Source organism: Sinocyclocheilus rhinocerous, unplaced genomic scaffold (assembly GCF_001515625.1).
Source record: "Sinocyclocheilus rhinocerous isolate Xijiao unplaced genomic scaffold, SAMN03320098_v1.1 scaffold1295, whole genome shotgun sequence".
In the NCBI taxonomy this organism is placed as follows: Eukaryota; Metazoa; Chordata; class Actinopteri; order Cypriniformes; family Cyprinidae; genus Sinocyclocheilus; species Sinocyclocheilus rhinocerous.
Genome location: NW_015660499.1, coordinates 2,489,178 through 2,506,233, shown reverse-complemented (window position 1 = coordinate 2,506,233; position 17,056 = coordinate 2,489,178). Strand labels below are relative to the sequence as shown.

Genomic DNA, 17,056 nt, shown 5'->3' with positions numbered 1-17,056 from the left:
AACTGAATTTTCAACATCATTACTCCAGTCTTCAGTGTCATAAGATTCTAATGGCTTCTGAAAATTCAGCTTGGCATCACAGTGATTCATTACACAAAATATATTCAAATAGAAAACAAATTAATTGATTTAATTGAAATATTTGTTTGCTGTGAAATTATATGGTTAGGAAAAAAAAAACAATCTGCAAAAAATGCCCATTCTTAAAAAAAGTTAATTTTTGATAATGTACATATACACGTATCAGTCAGAAGCTTGGAAAAATTACTGTGTAAAAAATGATGTAATATTGTGGAATATTATTAAAATTAAAAATAAACATTTTCTGTTTGAATATATTATAAAATGTAATTTATTGCTGTGATCAAAACTGAATTTTCAACATCATTACTCCAGTCTTCAGTGTCATAAGATTCTAATGGCTTCTGAAAATTCAGCTTGGCATCACAGTGATTAATTACACAAAATATATTCAAATAGAAAACAGCTGTTTTAAATTGAAATAATATTTCACATTATTACTGTTTTTACTGTAAGTCAGATACATACGCTATGCACGTTTATGAACACTAAACTTCAAGCTAAGTAAGCTTAATTTATGCATTATTGTATAATGTTAGACCACAATTCATAACAGTTATCAGTTTCAGGTCAACGAGTGTCATGGCAGAGGAATAGTTTGCAAACAATTTAGCTGAGGAAGTTCATTAAACAGTTAATTAAATGGTTGATGTGTGTACAGTAGCAGCAGTAGTGTCAGAGAATGAAACTCAATCTATCAGGCTCAGTCTGTCTCTATCAAGAGTGCATGGAAATTATGTACAACTCATTCTGCATTTGTGTTAAAAAAAACTTCATGCATGATAAACACTGAACAGAAGAAAAAGGCACTCTTCAAGAGAAACACTTAAAGTACATGCAAAGTGAAGCAAATCACAGAAGACATGAGCTCAGCTGTCCAATGAGAGACTGAAAGATCATTAGTGGTTAGTTCAGAGATGAGGGCGTGTGGATGCAGATCTCCATGGTAACAGCATGCAGCGTTGCATCAGTACATCAGCATGCAGTTAAACTGTCAGTCACATGCGGCTGGAAACATGAGAGAGAACCGCAGGACAAGACAGGAGGAGCTCAAACCTTGACTGGAGGAGTCCATAGCAGACGTGTCATCCCACACCGCAGCCGACTCCACTGGAAAAGGACAGAAGTGGGCGGGGAGGGAAGGGTTAGACACAATTTGATTGGCTGCCTGACCTTGATTGACACTCGGGCTCATGGGGAAGAAAACAAATCAAACTAAACAAAACCAAACAAAATGAGCCACTGCGCTTTGAGGATATGAGTGAAGTGGTTATGATGAGCCACACACACACACACACACACACACACACAGTCTGTTTCACTATCCTTGTGGGGACTCTCCATAGGCGTAATGGTTTTTCTACTGTACAGACCGTATATTCTATTGCCCTACACCAACCCTACCCCTAAACCTACCCCTCACAGGAAACTTTCTGCATTTTTAGATTTTCAAAAAACTTCATTCTGTATGATTTATAAGCTTTTGTACCCGTGGGGACCACAATTTAGGTCCACACCGTGACACGAGTCCCCATGAGTCTGTATCACACACACACACTTCAGGCAGTCAGCTTCAGAGAGGTGGTGAGTTGACCAAAGGGGGCTGTGAGCCCAAACATTAGAAAACACTTATTTAAAGAAATCATTCCAGGTTCAATATAAATTTAAGTTTGACAGCATTTGTGACAGTCACTTAATACAAAAATATGTTAATATATCATTATTTATTTATATATTATTATTATTAAATTTTTTCTGCTTTTTTTTTCTAAAAAGAAAAAACTGCATTTGTGGCATAAAGTCAATTATCACAAGTTATTTTATATTATATATAATTATGGTTATTATTTTAATATATTATTATTCATTATTATTCATTTATTTTGCAATAATAGCATTTGTGAAATAGTCAATTACCACTTACATTATTATTTTAATATATTATTTATTTAGATTTTTTTTACATATTATATATAATTATTTTAATATATTATTATTATTATAGTTTGAAAAAATATAATTTGTGAAAGTCAATTACTACTTACCACTTATGTTGTTGTTGTTGTTATTTATTTATTTAGCATTTTTCATCTTATTTATCTAAAAAAAAAAGAATTTGTGCAATAATGTAAATTCCCCCAAAAATACTTGTAATTATTTTTAATTATTAATATTATATCATCATTTAAATTTTTTCAAAAAAGAAAAACAGCACTTGTAATGCATAATGTAAATTAATACTATATAATCTATTACTATTATCATTTGTTTTATTTTTATCAGGTTCTTTTTGTCTATAAAAAGAAAAACAGCAGTTAGAGTTAATGCACTTACAATGTATTGCAATAAACATACATGTTCACCAGAGACTAAGTGTGATTGATTTACTTACTGACTTCAGTTGCATTTCCCAAAAGCATTGCAAGCCAATGGTTTCTACAATCTACCTAAGTTTATGATGCTTTTGGAAAATGCAGCCGTGATCTGTAAACATGCAGCTTGATTTCACATGCCATTGCATTTAAAATTTTTCAAAAGTGTTTTGCTTTTTAGTGGCCATTCGTTTAAACTTGAGGATGATATTATTGATTAATACTGCTTTTCTCCATCCAAACAGCCTTTCCTAGATGAGCAGAAAAGATGTTATGTTTTTATGCATCGTTTTTATTACAATAGCATGCACTGAATCATGGACCAGGAACATTTATTTGGTAAAAAACTTAAAATTAAAAGGTTAATTTTAATTTCATGCTGACTGCGGTTCAAAACTAAACCAATGAGACTAAGAACATCTAATGTTCGTGTCCCCCTTTGATCAGAGTTCCTGATGCAGAAGCAGAAAGCTGATGGGAGTGAATTCAGCAAACCAAACGCAGGTGAAATCTCGGAGAGCAGGAGGAGACAGCGAGCGCTGACACACACCTTTCTTGGAGCGTCTAGGTTTCGGCGGTGCAGCGGGACGGCGTGGAAGCTGTGCATGTAAGCGGGCGTCTTTATGAAATTTAAACAGGATACGAGGGGGAAAAAAAGACAAGTAGCAGACAAGAATGAATGAGAAGCCAAAAGAAAAGCAAAACCTCACAAAACAAGCACCAAGCTGAAAACAAGAATAAGAATAAGCATTAGCATCAGCAATGAGGCACCACAGTGAGAAAGAAAGAGCTGAACCACCACTGCAGCAAAGCATTCTGGGAAACAAGATCCACCGTCGCTCTTTGAACTGCTTACAGTGACCACAAAAACACACATTTCAACAACAGCACTTTGGCATTTATGTAAAACCAGCAAAGCTTTGTGATCTGAAATGAAACTGCAGACTGTGAAACATAAACCAATGAAAGCTTGTTTCTGCCACGGGTTAAAAAAATAAAAAAGTAATTGTGACTTTTTATCTCACAATTTAGAGTTTTCTCTCATAATGCTGGAAAAAAAGCAGAATCATGAGATATAAACTCGCAAAAACTAGAAAAAAGTCAGAAATTTTGAGATAAAACTGAATTGTGAGATATAAACAGTTATGATATAAATTTGCAATTTGTGAGAAAATCTCAGAATTTTGAGATCTAAACTCAGAATTGTGATAAACAGAATTGTGAGACAAACTCAAAACAGCAAGAAAAAAGTCAGAATTTTGAGATAGAAACGTAGAATTGTGAGATAGAAACAGAATTGCGAGATATAAATTCACAATTTGCAAAAAAACTCAGAATTTGAGAAAAATTGAGAGATATAAACAGAACTGCAAGATATAAATGAGCAATTTGCTAGAAAACATCAGATTTTTGAGATAAAAAGTCAGAATTGTGAATTATAAATTTGTGTGATATAATTGTGAGACATTAATTGTGAATTGTGAGATATAAACAAAATTGCGAGTTATAAACAGAGTTAAGAGAAAAGTTTTAATTTTTTTAAATTCTGTGGCGGAAACAGGTTTCCACATAAACCAGATTAGATCAAGAACAGATTCACAAAATGCAGTGCGGAATTAAAGTGTACTGACTTTGCTATTCTCACGTCACCCATGATCATTTTTAAGAGCACAAAATGTGTAATAATGAAAAGTGATTAGTATTTGGCTGGTCATTTGATATCGATTTTTCAGGTAAAATAAAACTTAAGTAGGCTTATGCTTTTTTTTTTACCTTACTTTGTGCTACTCATTTCTTCATATGCAACACTTCAGGAAAGACACTACCGGTGAATAGGATTAAATGTTTAACTAATAAATATCACTAAACTTCCATAGTTAATTAACCAGAGTGCATTAAGACAATAGTTTTGTGTTAAAGGTTTTTTGAAATGTTATGTTTAAATATGCAAATTGCACATCTAATTAAATATGCAGAAATGTGTATACATTTCCAGAACAGAAATCTGAATTCAAAATTCTTGCCTCATTTTGTTGATTTTTGATATCTCTTTTTATCACTCCATAAATCATAAAATACTGTCAAAAGCCAGAAATACATACATTGTCACCATGTTTTTAGAAATAAGGTGTTATGTCATATAAATCAGGTGAATAATATATAAACAAATCCCCTGTAAATACCTTAGATAGATAAGAATAAAACTGTAAAGTTTGGTGTATGTATGTGCTGCTGAAGTGGAGGAAAAAAAATAAAAACACTTAAATGTGTATTTTGGATTTTTCCTTTCCACAAGTCTGAAAGAAGTCATGTTATGGAATCAAAATCTCAAAAAGCAATGGTTTTACCTTCAGTGTCTTTCCCTAAAAAATAAGAGAGAAATACTACTACATGTATCTTAAAGGATTACAAAAAAAGCACCACATATCACCACCACTGCCATTTCTTTGAGAACCTGAATTCAAGGGAAACCCAAGTTCCTCAAAGTTGTTCGCTTGAAGCCTATTTTAAAGCTCGTGTCTACAAGCGTGTTTCCAGCTATGCTAAAATGTCAGCTGCGGTTGGCTTTTTCTTTGAGCGATTACAGGGAGTTCAGAGATTTATTTTTATTTTAGAAACATGCTCAAAATATGACCTTAAATAAATGTCAGTCAGACTACATCTCTGCTCCAAAACCTAGTCAGATGTCTCTCTAGACAGCACTTTAAGATCCTGATGTGAAGCCAAGCAGTGACATTATGCTAATGATTACAGCTGATCTCAATAGAGTTTAATGCTAGCATATGCTCAGGAATCAAATAAGAACTAAAAGGACATTGCACACACAAATATTTTGTGAAACATGATGTATGTTGGTGTGAAAACTGACACTGAGGTGTAGATGTGCGAGTCTGACGCATGCGCTGATAAACGCACCTATCTTATCCATTGACGCCTCTGTGGAGAGGAAGCCCTGCATCAGGAGCTGGTCTCTGGTCTCCTCATCATCAACCTGGATCTCTGAAACCATATTACACGGCACATAGCCACGACGGCCACCCGCCTCACCCCGGTAGAAACCATCTGCATCTTTGTCCCCATAAACCTGCAGAGGAGAAACACTGCAATCAACTTTCTACAGGAACTTTATTAAGTTCTGAAATCATTATGAACAGCAAAGTGATATTTTTTGGTATTATTTGCTAACTATAATGGTTTTGAGGACCGGACTGGAGATGCACATTTTGTAGGCTAATGTGGGTGAGAATTTACAGTTTTTAAAGCATTTCTTTCTTTGTAGTTTAAACCCTATAAAACCTACTTCATCAAATTAATTTCTAAGACATTTAAATGATCAAAACTTTGTTGAAAACCCGTTGCACACAACCTACTCCATGCGTTCTGTCTTCTGATTGATAGTTTAGACTATAAAAGGCCTTTTAGTTAAATGGTACAACCATCCACCTTCAACTGGTGCTTCACTTGTCTGTTTGCTTTACTTATTTTCAGAAAGTAAGCATAACTCTATACCTTTTATATTGTAAGTAATATTTCAAGATGAAGACCTACTGGACTGCTGCAACTTATTATTTTAACATTTTTCCCACATTCAAATGTATCAAATCTGATCCTCAGGCTTTTGAAGAACGTTTATTTCTTCATCTCTCAATCATCATTGTATTGCGCTGCATTATATGTTTAGATCATTTAAATCTCATCTTACTAAAACATATTATTGGAGACACAGAGTGATGACTGATATTTATATAATTTGATGTAAGTATCTACTATACTGTTAAAAAGATCTAATTGATTTACAATACATGCATCAGAATATCATACTTTTTGGCCATACTAATAAATATTAGCATCTGCACCAAATTGCATATTTCTGCTTAGTTTGGGCCTCTGAATAAAACTGAGCTGTTTTTCCTCAGACTATCAGACTATATGAGCCATAAAAGCTGAATGTATCAAACAAGACACAAAACATAAAACATACAGCATATGCAAACTTAATATAAACTGTTCCATGTCTATTATTGACTATTATTTCACATGTCGCGATTTATAGGGTTGAAAATCCCAACCTTAAATTCAGTCATACCTTGATAATCTGGCCTTCTTTAAAGGGAAGCTCTTCTTCAGCAGCATCAGGATTGGGTGACATGACTGCAGGATCATATGGGAAGAGGGCAACAAAGACTCTCACCTCATTTTCTCCAGATGCTCTGGGCTCTGCAACACCAAAGAGCAAACACAAACTTGTCAAGAAATTATTTCATAGTATATATCATGAGAATAACACATTGGTGGGTGATATGGACATTTTTGAAAAAGCTGTTGAAAAAGTTTTGTTACATTTAATGCGACTTTCCATGATGAATGTGGAATATTACAATCAGTAAACTAATGTAAACTGTTCCATGTCTATTATTGACTATTATTTCACATGTCGCGATTTATAGGGTTGAAAATCCCAACCTTAAATTCAGTCATACCTTGATAATCTGGCCTTCTTTAAAGGGAAGCTCTTCTTCAGCAGCATCAGGATTGGGTGACATGACTGCAGGATCATATGGGAAGAGGGCAACAAAGACTCTCACCTCATTTTTTCCAGATGCTCTGGGCTCTGCAACACCAAAGAGCAAACACAAACTTGTCAAGAAATTATTTCATAGGATATATCATGAGACTAACACATTGGTGGGTGATATGGACATTTTTGAAAAAGCTGTTGAAAAAGTTTTGTTACATTTAATGCGACTTTCCATGATGAATGTGGAATATTACAATCAGTAAACTAATGTTTGTGGTCTCCCCGGCCTGAAAACCATAATGGTGCAGCCCAGGCGTGTCCTTAAGTGAGGTAATCATACTAAAACCTCCTGATCCTAAGCCGCCATGAGCCGCTACAGAAACGTGCGCTCATGAGTCATCTGTACAGAGCGAGAATGACAGGAAGAGAGAAAGACACACAAATGTCTATTTAGATAACAAAAAAAACTTTTGTGAATTTCAATAATGTTGTCATGGAAGAGATTAAAACTAAATAATATAAACAACCCTAAACAAAGATCCATATTATATTTAATAAAACCAACCCAGTTCTGGTTCTCAATGTTGATTGGTCAAGCTAGTATTTCCCATAATGTGTTAAAAAATCACAATTTAGCACCATGTCTCAACTAAGAAACTGTGCTGAACAATCGATTACTATATGAACTGATATAAAAAGCATCACTGTAAGTCAGACTCAGAAATGGATAAAAGTGTCTACTAAATAAGTCAATGCAACTGCACAGATGAAGTTACATGTGTAAATAAATGGAAAGCAAACACAAATGCTCCAAAACACCACCCATAATTTTCCTGTGCTATTTATTGGACATGCATGCAAGATGACACTGCTGTTCTGTACATTGCAGTCTGAAAGCAACACTCAAGCATCTGTCAGGGTCATCAGGTCAAAGGTCAGCACTCAGATGGGTTGGATGAGGACTATAGTGTAAAACAGAGATGTATAATCAGTGGTGCTAATAGGTGTCTGTCATGTTTGTGTTAAGCTCCAGCAGTGAGATGTGCTCATCTCATTAGTGAGGATCAAGACCATCTGTAGCAACAATCAATGGCAGAGCAAAGAAAAGAGGACATTTCACAACCTCTGTGGGTCATATTTGAGTGCAAATATAAAGAAAAAGGGGCTACTTTTGGGAAAACCATCTTGCCCTCAAAGACAAAAACAAAAAATATACTAAATATTTTTTTAATTGTAAAAGTGATAGGCTACAACGTGTGGGTATTCTGGGATGTAGGGGAAGTCGTGGCCTAATGGTTAGAGAGTCGTACTCGTAGCCCAAAGGTTGCGGGTTCGAGTCTCGTACCGGCAGGGATTGTAGGTGGGGGGAGTGAATGTACAGCGCTCTCTCCCACCTTCAATACCACGACTGAGGTGCCCTTGAGCAAGGCACCGAACCCCCAACTGCTCCCCGGGCGCCGCAGCATAAATGGCTGCCCACTGCTCCGGGTGTGTGTTCACGGTGTGTGTGTGTTCACTGCTGTGTGTGTGCACTTTGGATGGGTTAAATGCAGAACACTAATTCCAAGTATGGGTCACCATACCTGGCCACATGTCACTTCAGTTCACTTCCAATGTTGTCCACTTCCAAATTTCTGTGGTTACTTTATAATACTTTATATTACTTGACTGTCCATAAATGCAAATCTATGGGCTTTCAGTAAAATCAATTTTATGTCTGATCACTTAGAAAAGTAACAGCACACCTCAACAAGCCAGTTTTGAATATATTACATGCCAAACTTCAATACATTGTGTTACAGGTTTGATCGTATAACTAACTCTAAGAATAAGCAGTGTAACCCTGATTAGTTTTATTTAAGCACGACAGAAGTTTGAGTTTAGACTAGGCTAGATACACGTGCTGGTTTGGTTGAAACTAAGTTTGGAGAAGAACAGTTAAGGGCAGTTTAAAGTTGGGTGGGTGGGCAGGACTCTGAAATGGATAAATGAGAGAGAGAAAAGGATGTGATCTAAATAAGAGCTGAACACAGTTCACGTTGAGAGAGAGAGAAGGAAGTGAGACAGTCTCACCTCTATGTAATCTAATTTCAGAGCGTGGCGATTTTGGAGTGACATCGCACCACATTGCACCTGGATCTGCCAACGATGCTTCTCTTCCTCCTGCCTCCTGGTTTGAGAGAAACAAACAGTTAGATAATGTCACGTGGGATACAGCCACGAACATCACGGTAACACTTCAGATTAGTGAACATGTATTCACTATTAACTAAGAGTTTTTCCTCAATAAACTTCTGACTTGCTGCTTACTGATAGTAAGCAAGGTAGTTGTTTGTAGTAGGTATGTTTAGGATTAAGGGATCTAGAATATTGTCATGTAAAATAAGGCATTAATATGTCCTTTATAAATAGTAATAAACAGCTAATATGTGAGTAAAATGCAGGCTAATAAGCAGCAAGTTAATAGTGAATAGTGTTCCCTAATCTAACATGTTAATAACATCAGAGTGGAACAACTGTAACATCACACAATATGCATGTAATACCACTAATGTCCACAGCCACAGACTAGAACAATCGCTTAGGAGCCACTTGCTTCTAATAAAACATTTTGTAATTTTGACAAATTACAGAATCAGAACAGTGCATATTAAAGGAATTGCCAAGCTAGCATTTGGAACATTTGCTGTACACAATGTTCCTTTGTGCAGCTTACTTTGCTTGGTTTGCTACCCGAGAACCAAAATGCCTGAAACACTGTCAACTATATTCAAGAGCTTCTAGCTATGTACAATGAACTGCAATTGCACTGGCTAAACATTAATATCTGTGTTTGTGCACCTTCCTAGGGTATATTAAGAAGCCACATATCAAAACGATATGAAGTTCTGGCATCTTAGGCTAATTGCAAATAGATTTGAAATCACTGTTGCAAGCTCTTTTGTATTGAATTAGCAATTAGCCTGGAGCCCTGAAACACACACACACAAGTCAAAAAAGCCATTGCTCAAGTGACATTTGATTCCAGATCAACAGAAGCAGCACTTGGGGTTGTTCTTCGTTGCAACAGTGCAATTATGGGAACAGAGGAGATCCCTGTGCAAGCACAACATACAGTTTCATACAGCACTTCGGTGTTGTCCAATCTCTACTTTAACTGCTCAAGCAGTCCCTGGACAACCTTGACAATATGTGGGTCAATAAGCATCCCATTTGTGTCAAGGAAAGGAGATGCACCAGAGCAAGAAAACCTATTGAGCGATAATGCACAGCCACGGTCTTAGAACAGCAATGTTCTAACTGAACACTGGGAAGAATAAGACGTAGGACAAATGCATAGAGCAGTGCTGCCAGCTGCACAACTACAAATACGAAGATGCCTTGACTAGAGACTGAGAGAAAGGGTGTAGGGTACATAAGGAGCGAGATGTACAGGTTTAAACCTTTTGCATCCACAGTAAAATTAGAGTTGGAGAGTCATTGACCACTTGGTGGAATCCCATATAGAGAACCACAGTTTTGTTTTTGTCTTTCAGTTCCATTAACAGTTTTGGAACATTTGCATTCTTCCTGGACAACTTAACATGAAATATACATACAGGAATGCCATAATATTGTCTATTCCATAAGGACTGTAAAAGAAAATGTTAAGTAGAACTAGAACCTGAATTGTTCAATTCCTTAAGATTGTCATCATTAACTCCAACAATACCCATTAAGCCAGGGGTTCTCAACTCTGGCCCTCGAGGTCCTCTTTCCTGTAGATTTTAGCTCCAACCTTAATCAAACACACTTGAACCACTTAATAAAGGTCTTCAGGATTACAGGCAAGTGAGTTTGATCAGTGTTGGAGCTAAACTCTGCAGGAAAGTGGATATTGAGGGCCAGAGTTGAGACCCCTTGTTCTAAACCTTCCAACTATGATATAACAAGTCGGACAAATTAAGCTACAGTGAACCGATAAGTATAGCAACTGGTTTGGGTGCAAACTTGGTCATTTTTGCTTTTAGGACGCAAAAGGTTTCAGCCATCTCCTAAAGGGATGGACAGGTTCTCAAAGAGAGCTTCTCAAGGGATAGATGGCTGTGGTACAACAGGAGACAGATGGACAGATGACAACCCACCCATGAGCGGCTGCTTTGGGGCAGCTCTGGCTGGGGTCTGCATGTCAGGGGCAAGTGGTGGTACTCATTGTTACCGCCTTCAACCCACCACTCCGAGCTCATTTGTTCTAGCACCACTTCTCCAGGATCAAACAGCAGAGGCTCCTCATCGTTATCGGTTCCATACTCTACGTCAATTTCTGTTGAGGGTCCAGTGGGCGACTTCACATGGTGTATGGTCTTGCTAAGTAAATACTGTCCCAGCCCTGTTCCTGAAGTCATCTGGCTACGGAGCAAGGCCTCTCTCCTGAGTCGGTCGCCATGGCCTTTGTGCGGTGTATGATGTGCAGCCACACTTACAGAACTAGGCCCAGCGTACAGGCTACTGTCAGAGTCCAACTCCACCTCCTCCTCATCCAGATAGTTGATGGTGTCCACCGTGTCAGCGTAGTGCACTCTGGGTCTAGTCCTGACTGGCACAGTCCCTTTGTACCTCACTACGGGTGAATCAGATTCCATTTTATGTCCCTGATTGTGATGGTGGGGGGAATGTTGACGACCCTCATGTCCACTCTGGCGGCCCTTGCCAGAAGTAGACCGGCCTGGGGAAGACCTAGTGTGGGGTTCAGATTCAGTGTTGTCTTCTTCTTCTGTGACTTCTGGGATGCTAAAGAGCTGCTTGTTGTGGTAGGCTTGAGGGGGGAGCTTTATAATCCTCTCCAAAATTTCTTCATCGCTGTCAGGTTCCCACATTTCAGACTAGGGTTGTTTTAGAGGAGCATTGGGATTTACCAGAGTAGAAAACGAGCAAGGTGAAAGATCGAGATCATACAGAGGAGGCAAAGGTTTGATTGGTGTCAAAAGTGGAAAATAGAACAAAACAAGGAAAAGAAACAAGAAAATTAAAATGCATAAGAACAGAAGAACGTAAATGACAAGTATGGCTAAAACTGAGTCCCAACACGTTTTCACTTGTTAGGACAATTACAGCCAATCAGAACCTGCTAGATGTTTAATATATCATTATATTGAGCAGTATATTGAACCTGTGACATTTCACTGTGAGCATGATTACCTGGTGCAATACCAACAAAAAGTATTGACACATTGGACAAAAAGTTGAGTCCTATTGCAAAGGTTCACTGAGGAACATTACAACATTCATGTGCATGTACATACCCTGCCCGTAGGAGCTGTACTGTAACCTCTGGAGACGTCAGTGATAGGTTCAGAGTACAGATCTTCCTCCTCTTCTTCCAGTATGTCAGACAGATCTGACCGACTGCTCTCCCCATGGTAGTCTGGGGGAGGGTCCATAAGACCACCAGCATAGACCTAATAATGTACCACAAAAACAACAACTTAAACACAGTTTTCTGAGACACTAGGACAGGGGTGTCCAATCCTGCTCCTGAAGAATTAAGTTGCAATTGCCCCAGTACATCTGTCTGGAAGTTTCTAGTAATTCCAAACACCTTGATTAGCTGGTTCAAGTGTATGTAACTGGGGTTGGAGCTAAACTTTGTAAAACAGTGGCCCTCCAGGAGCAGGACTGGGCACCCCTGCACTAGGACAACACAATGTTTCAAATAATTAAGGTGTTTCTCTGCTGGATTAAATTATTTTTATGAAGGAATGAAGATTAGCTCTGAAGGCAATGGTAAAATAATAAAATGAGTGCAGTCCAAAATGATAACAACTGCACAAGGACACACATGGTCTCCAGATTTGGTTTGGAAACTGGCCTTTATTCGAGGTTGAGGTACAGGTCGCAGGAACTCCTCTATGGATATGAGCCTGGTGTTCTCCCTGTCCTCCTCGGGCTCTGACTCAAAGGGTGACAGATTGGGAGGCCTCAGTGGGTGTGTATCTGGGATATCGAGAGGGTCCTTTCCTGGGATGTTGACTTTGGGGCAGCTGGAACTGGGTGGTGGTGGTGTGTGAAGTTTGGCACATGGGTCCTCCAAGAAGTCGGAGAGGGAGGCAACAGGACGCAGGCCTCCTGGGCTGTCTGTCTCTCTGCTTGGGTTCTGCACAGCAGGAGCCACACTAGACTGCACTGGCACTGATGCAGGTTCAACAATAGGTGCATGTGTAGGTGCAGGTATGGGCGCAGACATGGGCACAGGCATGGTGGCAGGTGCCGGCACAACTACAGGACCTGGCACTGTCATGGACACTGGTGTGGGCATGGGTCCTGGTGTGGTCAAGGGAGCAGGTACGGCCATGGATGTTGGTGTAGCAACAGGCACAGGCACGACCACGGGTGCAGGTGTAACCATGGGTGTAGATACACTCACCTGTTGATGGAGGTGCTTTATTAGCTTACAAAAATGACTACTCAATCAGATACAATACTTATTCCCAACCAATTTCCAATATTAAACAGAACCCATACATCCCAGGTCTCTGCACATGGACAATGTATCTCAGCCAACTCTAGAAAAAAACTATTCTGTATTAAGAATGAGGATAGGGTAAAGCAGTGAATAAAAGTTATAGCAGAATGTTACTGGTCTTAGGCCAAAATTCAAAGATCTAAATTTTAGTGAAAAGTCCTGGGTGTTTTCTAAACAATAACCTCAAATGGGAAGGTTATATTACATGTTTTATGAAGACATACAATAATTTTGTGTGAGGAACAGACCAAAATTTAACATCCACTGAAGTTATAAAATATCTTTCGCATTTGAGTATTTTTAAATATGGCACAAAGAGATGCCACAGGGTTCCTAGCAGAGGGCCATTTTCAGTGAATAATGGTCTGGCCATTATGCAAAACTACTGTTTGCAATCTAGTCATACAGACCACTGTTATAATACTTTTATGGTGCTCTTCATCACTTATGGATCTTGATAGCATAAATCCCCATTAATTTTCACTATATGAAAAGAGCAGCGCAGACATTCTGCTAAACATCTCCTTTTGCATTACACAGAACAAAGAAACTGGAACAACACATGGGTAAACGATGACAACATTTTCATTTTTGGCTCTTAAAGCATATAGTTTATGCTAATTACTTATTATTTGCACATACAGTAGTGACTAAAACTGTAGGCAAGTAGATTTTTAGTTTAAACTCACCGTTGAGTTAGTACGTGAGGTACATAGCGACAGTGCCTCGTGTGCTGATATTGGTACAGCTGGTGTTGGGTTTGCCCAGGCTTCTACATAGGAAGCAGGAGACGGAGACTCCTCACGAGTGGTTGCATTGGGTGTATTGACATAGACTCCCCGAACAGGACCAGTGGTGTGTTCATCCAGTGTAGCAGCATGTGGCAGAATGGGCAATTTGGCAGGTGAGAGAGATGTGGCATAGACAGCAGGATCTGGGTTGGCACTGGCCGTGAGGGCACTGGCGGTGGCTGGCACAGACTGGCATTGAGGCAATGAGGCACCGGACATGATGGCAGGCAATTTGGCGGGCACATTCACCGGCAATGAGTCCACCGACTCACCAAAAGCTGACATGGTCCGCACGGTGAGCTCACGGGCTGCCTGTAATGTTTGGATCTGAGATGGACCAATCAGAGCGCTGCCTGCTGTGGGTGACGACACCTCTAATACCTGCAGACAGAGGTGAGAGAGTTTTACATGCACACTTATTGTAGAAATTAGGGCTGCATGATTAATCAAAATCGGGTTCAAATTGCTATTAACTCATCTGGTTTAGTAGTAAATACTGCTCCATCTGAAAACACGGCAAGTTTGAGTCGCTTATAACATGCATTTAAAAAAGCAACACGCGTCAAACATCTTTCCAGACATGAGAAGCATTTATGAACCTCTTGTACAACAAAATACCATATTTAATAACGTTTTAACTCCAAACTCACTTCATAACATCAGTCGAGTGTTTGAAATAAAATCCTTCTGTGAGATGATGCGACTTCTTACACAGAATAAGGCACACAACGTATTATTTCATAGTATTCTAAGCAGTGATAAAGGCTATATCAGTTAGCATTGCATTATAAATATACTTTATTATAATGAAAATTATAATACGAAGAACTCAGATCAACCACATATTGTCGTAGTCGTGTTTTTATTAGTCATGTTGAATTAATGAATGCAGTTCAATCGTCTGTTTATTCAGCTACAGCTATAAGGATTTCCTGGAACGAGATGTTTCACCTTTCTTCTGTGGGGCATATTTGGTGTTTCAGTGCAAGAGCGCCACCTGGCCTACGGATGGAGCAGTATTTACTACTGATCACCCTGCTCCACTGACAAGCTGCGCATAAAAAAAAATCGCAGCTTTTGCCTAATCGCGATTGCAGTTTAATTTCTATTAATTGTGCAGCTCTAGAAGAAATTATAATATAAAGTGGACTTTTCAGAAGAATTCTTTGGTTCACCTTCTTCTTGTCAGCGTAGATAGTGTAGCCAGTGACTCGTACACCATTGGACGTTCCAGCAGCATCTATAGTAACGGGCAGCCAGCTGATCTGAGCTATTCCCGGAGATGGACCCTGCTCCAACTGCACATCCAGAGGAGCATCAGGAGGACCTGGAGGACAAGGGTAAAGGTTAAATCAAAGGATGTTGAAGTTAACATTAGATCAAAAAGGACTCTTACTCAGTGCTGGGGAAAGTTACTTTTATAAGTAATGCATTACAATATTGCGTTACTCCCTAAAAAAGTAACTAATTACGTTACTAAGTTATTTTTTATGGAAATAATGCATTTCGTTACTTTTGAGTTTTAATACAAAAAAAGTTAATTATTTTACAAATGTAAACCCTTCTCACAACAAAAGTGAAATGAATACGCCTTAGGCTGAAGGAAATGTAAATTCATGTCTGTACAGTAGAGGGCGCAGCTCAAACAAATTGCATGAAGAATATGACACAGGAGAAGAAAGTTCAACACTATTTAGCAATAACAAAAATGAAACACAAATGTGTCATTTTTGCTTAGTATGGTTGTATGGTAGTATTGTTTTTATTCATTTTGAGGAACACTGAATCTGGTATTGTGCAGGTGAGATGAGTAAAGACTAGAACTACAGTAACATCATGTTCACACACAACACCTCTGCACTTACTCCCGATTTCTCTCAACATGGCAACATGAGAGCTGTCAGTCAAGACATGGGAAACAAAGTAACTGGTGTTACTTACTTGAAAAAGTAACTCAGATATTTCCTTCTAAATTAAAAAGTAATGCATTACTTTACTAGTTACTTACAAAAGTAATCTGATAACGTAACTATACTTGCACAGCATTACCCCCAACACTGCTCTTAATACATGTTCCTAGTCTTGCTGTGAACATCATCAGTGAATCTTTGCATCTAGGGTTGGGCCGATAGACGATGCCCCCCCCATACCCCCCGCAATCCTTTGCATCCCAGTACCGTGTTCGGAAAGAACATTACGTGTACTACGGAACCCCTAAAGGGAATAAATACGAGATAGGAGGAAAATATATATTTAAATATTTTCTCTCGCAGTTATATCATTGGGCAATTATACTATATATAAATTGTGGGCATCGGGGAGCCGCTATTATGCCTGGCATTTAAACTGCTTTTGAATGCACGATCGCTTTTTAGTTTCACTTTCGAGATTTGCGATTGCATGTACTCTGTTAGCGGCAGTACTTACCACACATTTTGCAAATCATTCACCATCGTCCTCAGTCATCTTACTCCGTTTATGTGGTAAGTGAAATTTTATGTAATGTTAGGTGTGCATCAGGGAGCATCATCAGTGGAGCACGAGATTCGGTGATGATGATGTAAGTGACGTTGTTGCATTTTAATGTTTTGTTAGTCTAGCTCACGAGATGCGCCGCTGCTGTGTTATGCATTCAAAACATTAGAGAAATATAGTAGCTCAATGCGGAGAATATCTTAATTAGGTTAAAACCGAAACCAAGCCATTCACACAGAACGCATATTCAGCGCATTTTTTAGACGGACAAATATGACTGCTGCACTCGTGTCTCACACAAGAGATGTAGCCATGC

General features: G+C 38.5%; 1 protein-coding gene across 1 annotated transcript in view; it reads right to left on the bottom strand.

The window, feature by feature from the left end:
• The window catches only part of LOC107725093 (peripheral-type benzodiazepine receptor-associated protein 1-like), a 117,346-nt gene that overhangs the window by 5,906 nt on the left and 94,384 nt on the right, over positions 1 to 17,056 (bottom strand). The window contains exons 21-30 of the mRNA XM_016534236.1: positions 15,441 to 15,592; positions 14,164 to 14,646; positions 12,821 to 13,375; positions 12,255 to 12,410; positions 11,097 to 11,834; positions 9,046 to 9,142; positions 6,541 to 6,671; positions 5,370 to 5,538; positions 3,004 to 3,327; positions 1,138 to 1,191 (exon numbers count right to left, since the gene is read on the bottom strand). Of these exons, the coding sequence (XP_016389722.1) occupies positions 1,138 to 1,191; positions 3,004 to 3,327; positions 5,370 to 5,538; positions 6,541 to 6,671; positions 9,046 to 9,142; positions 11,097 to 11,834; positions 12,255 to 12,410; positions 12,821 to 13,375; positions 14,164 to 14,646; positions 15,441 to 15,592 (2,859 nt within the window). The remainder of the gene's footprint in view (positions 1 to 1,137; positions 1,192 to 3,003; positions 3,328 to 5,369; positions 5,539 to 6,540; positions 6,672 to 9,045; positions 9,143 to 11,096; positions 11,835 to 12,254; positions 12,411 to 12,820; positions 13,376 to 14,163; positions 14,647 to 15,440; positions 15,593 to 17,056) is intronic.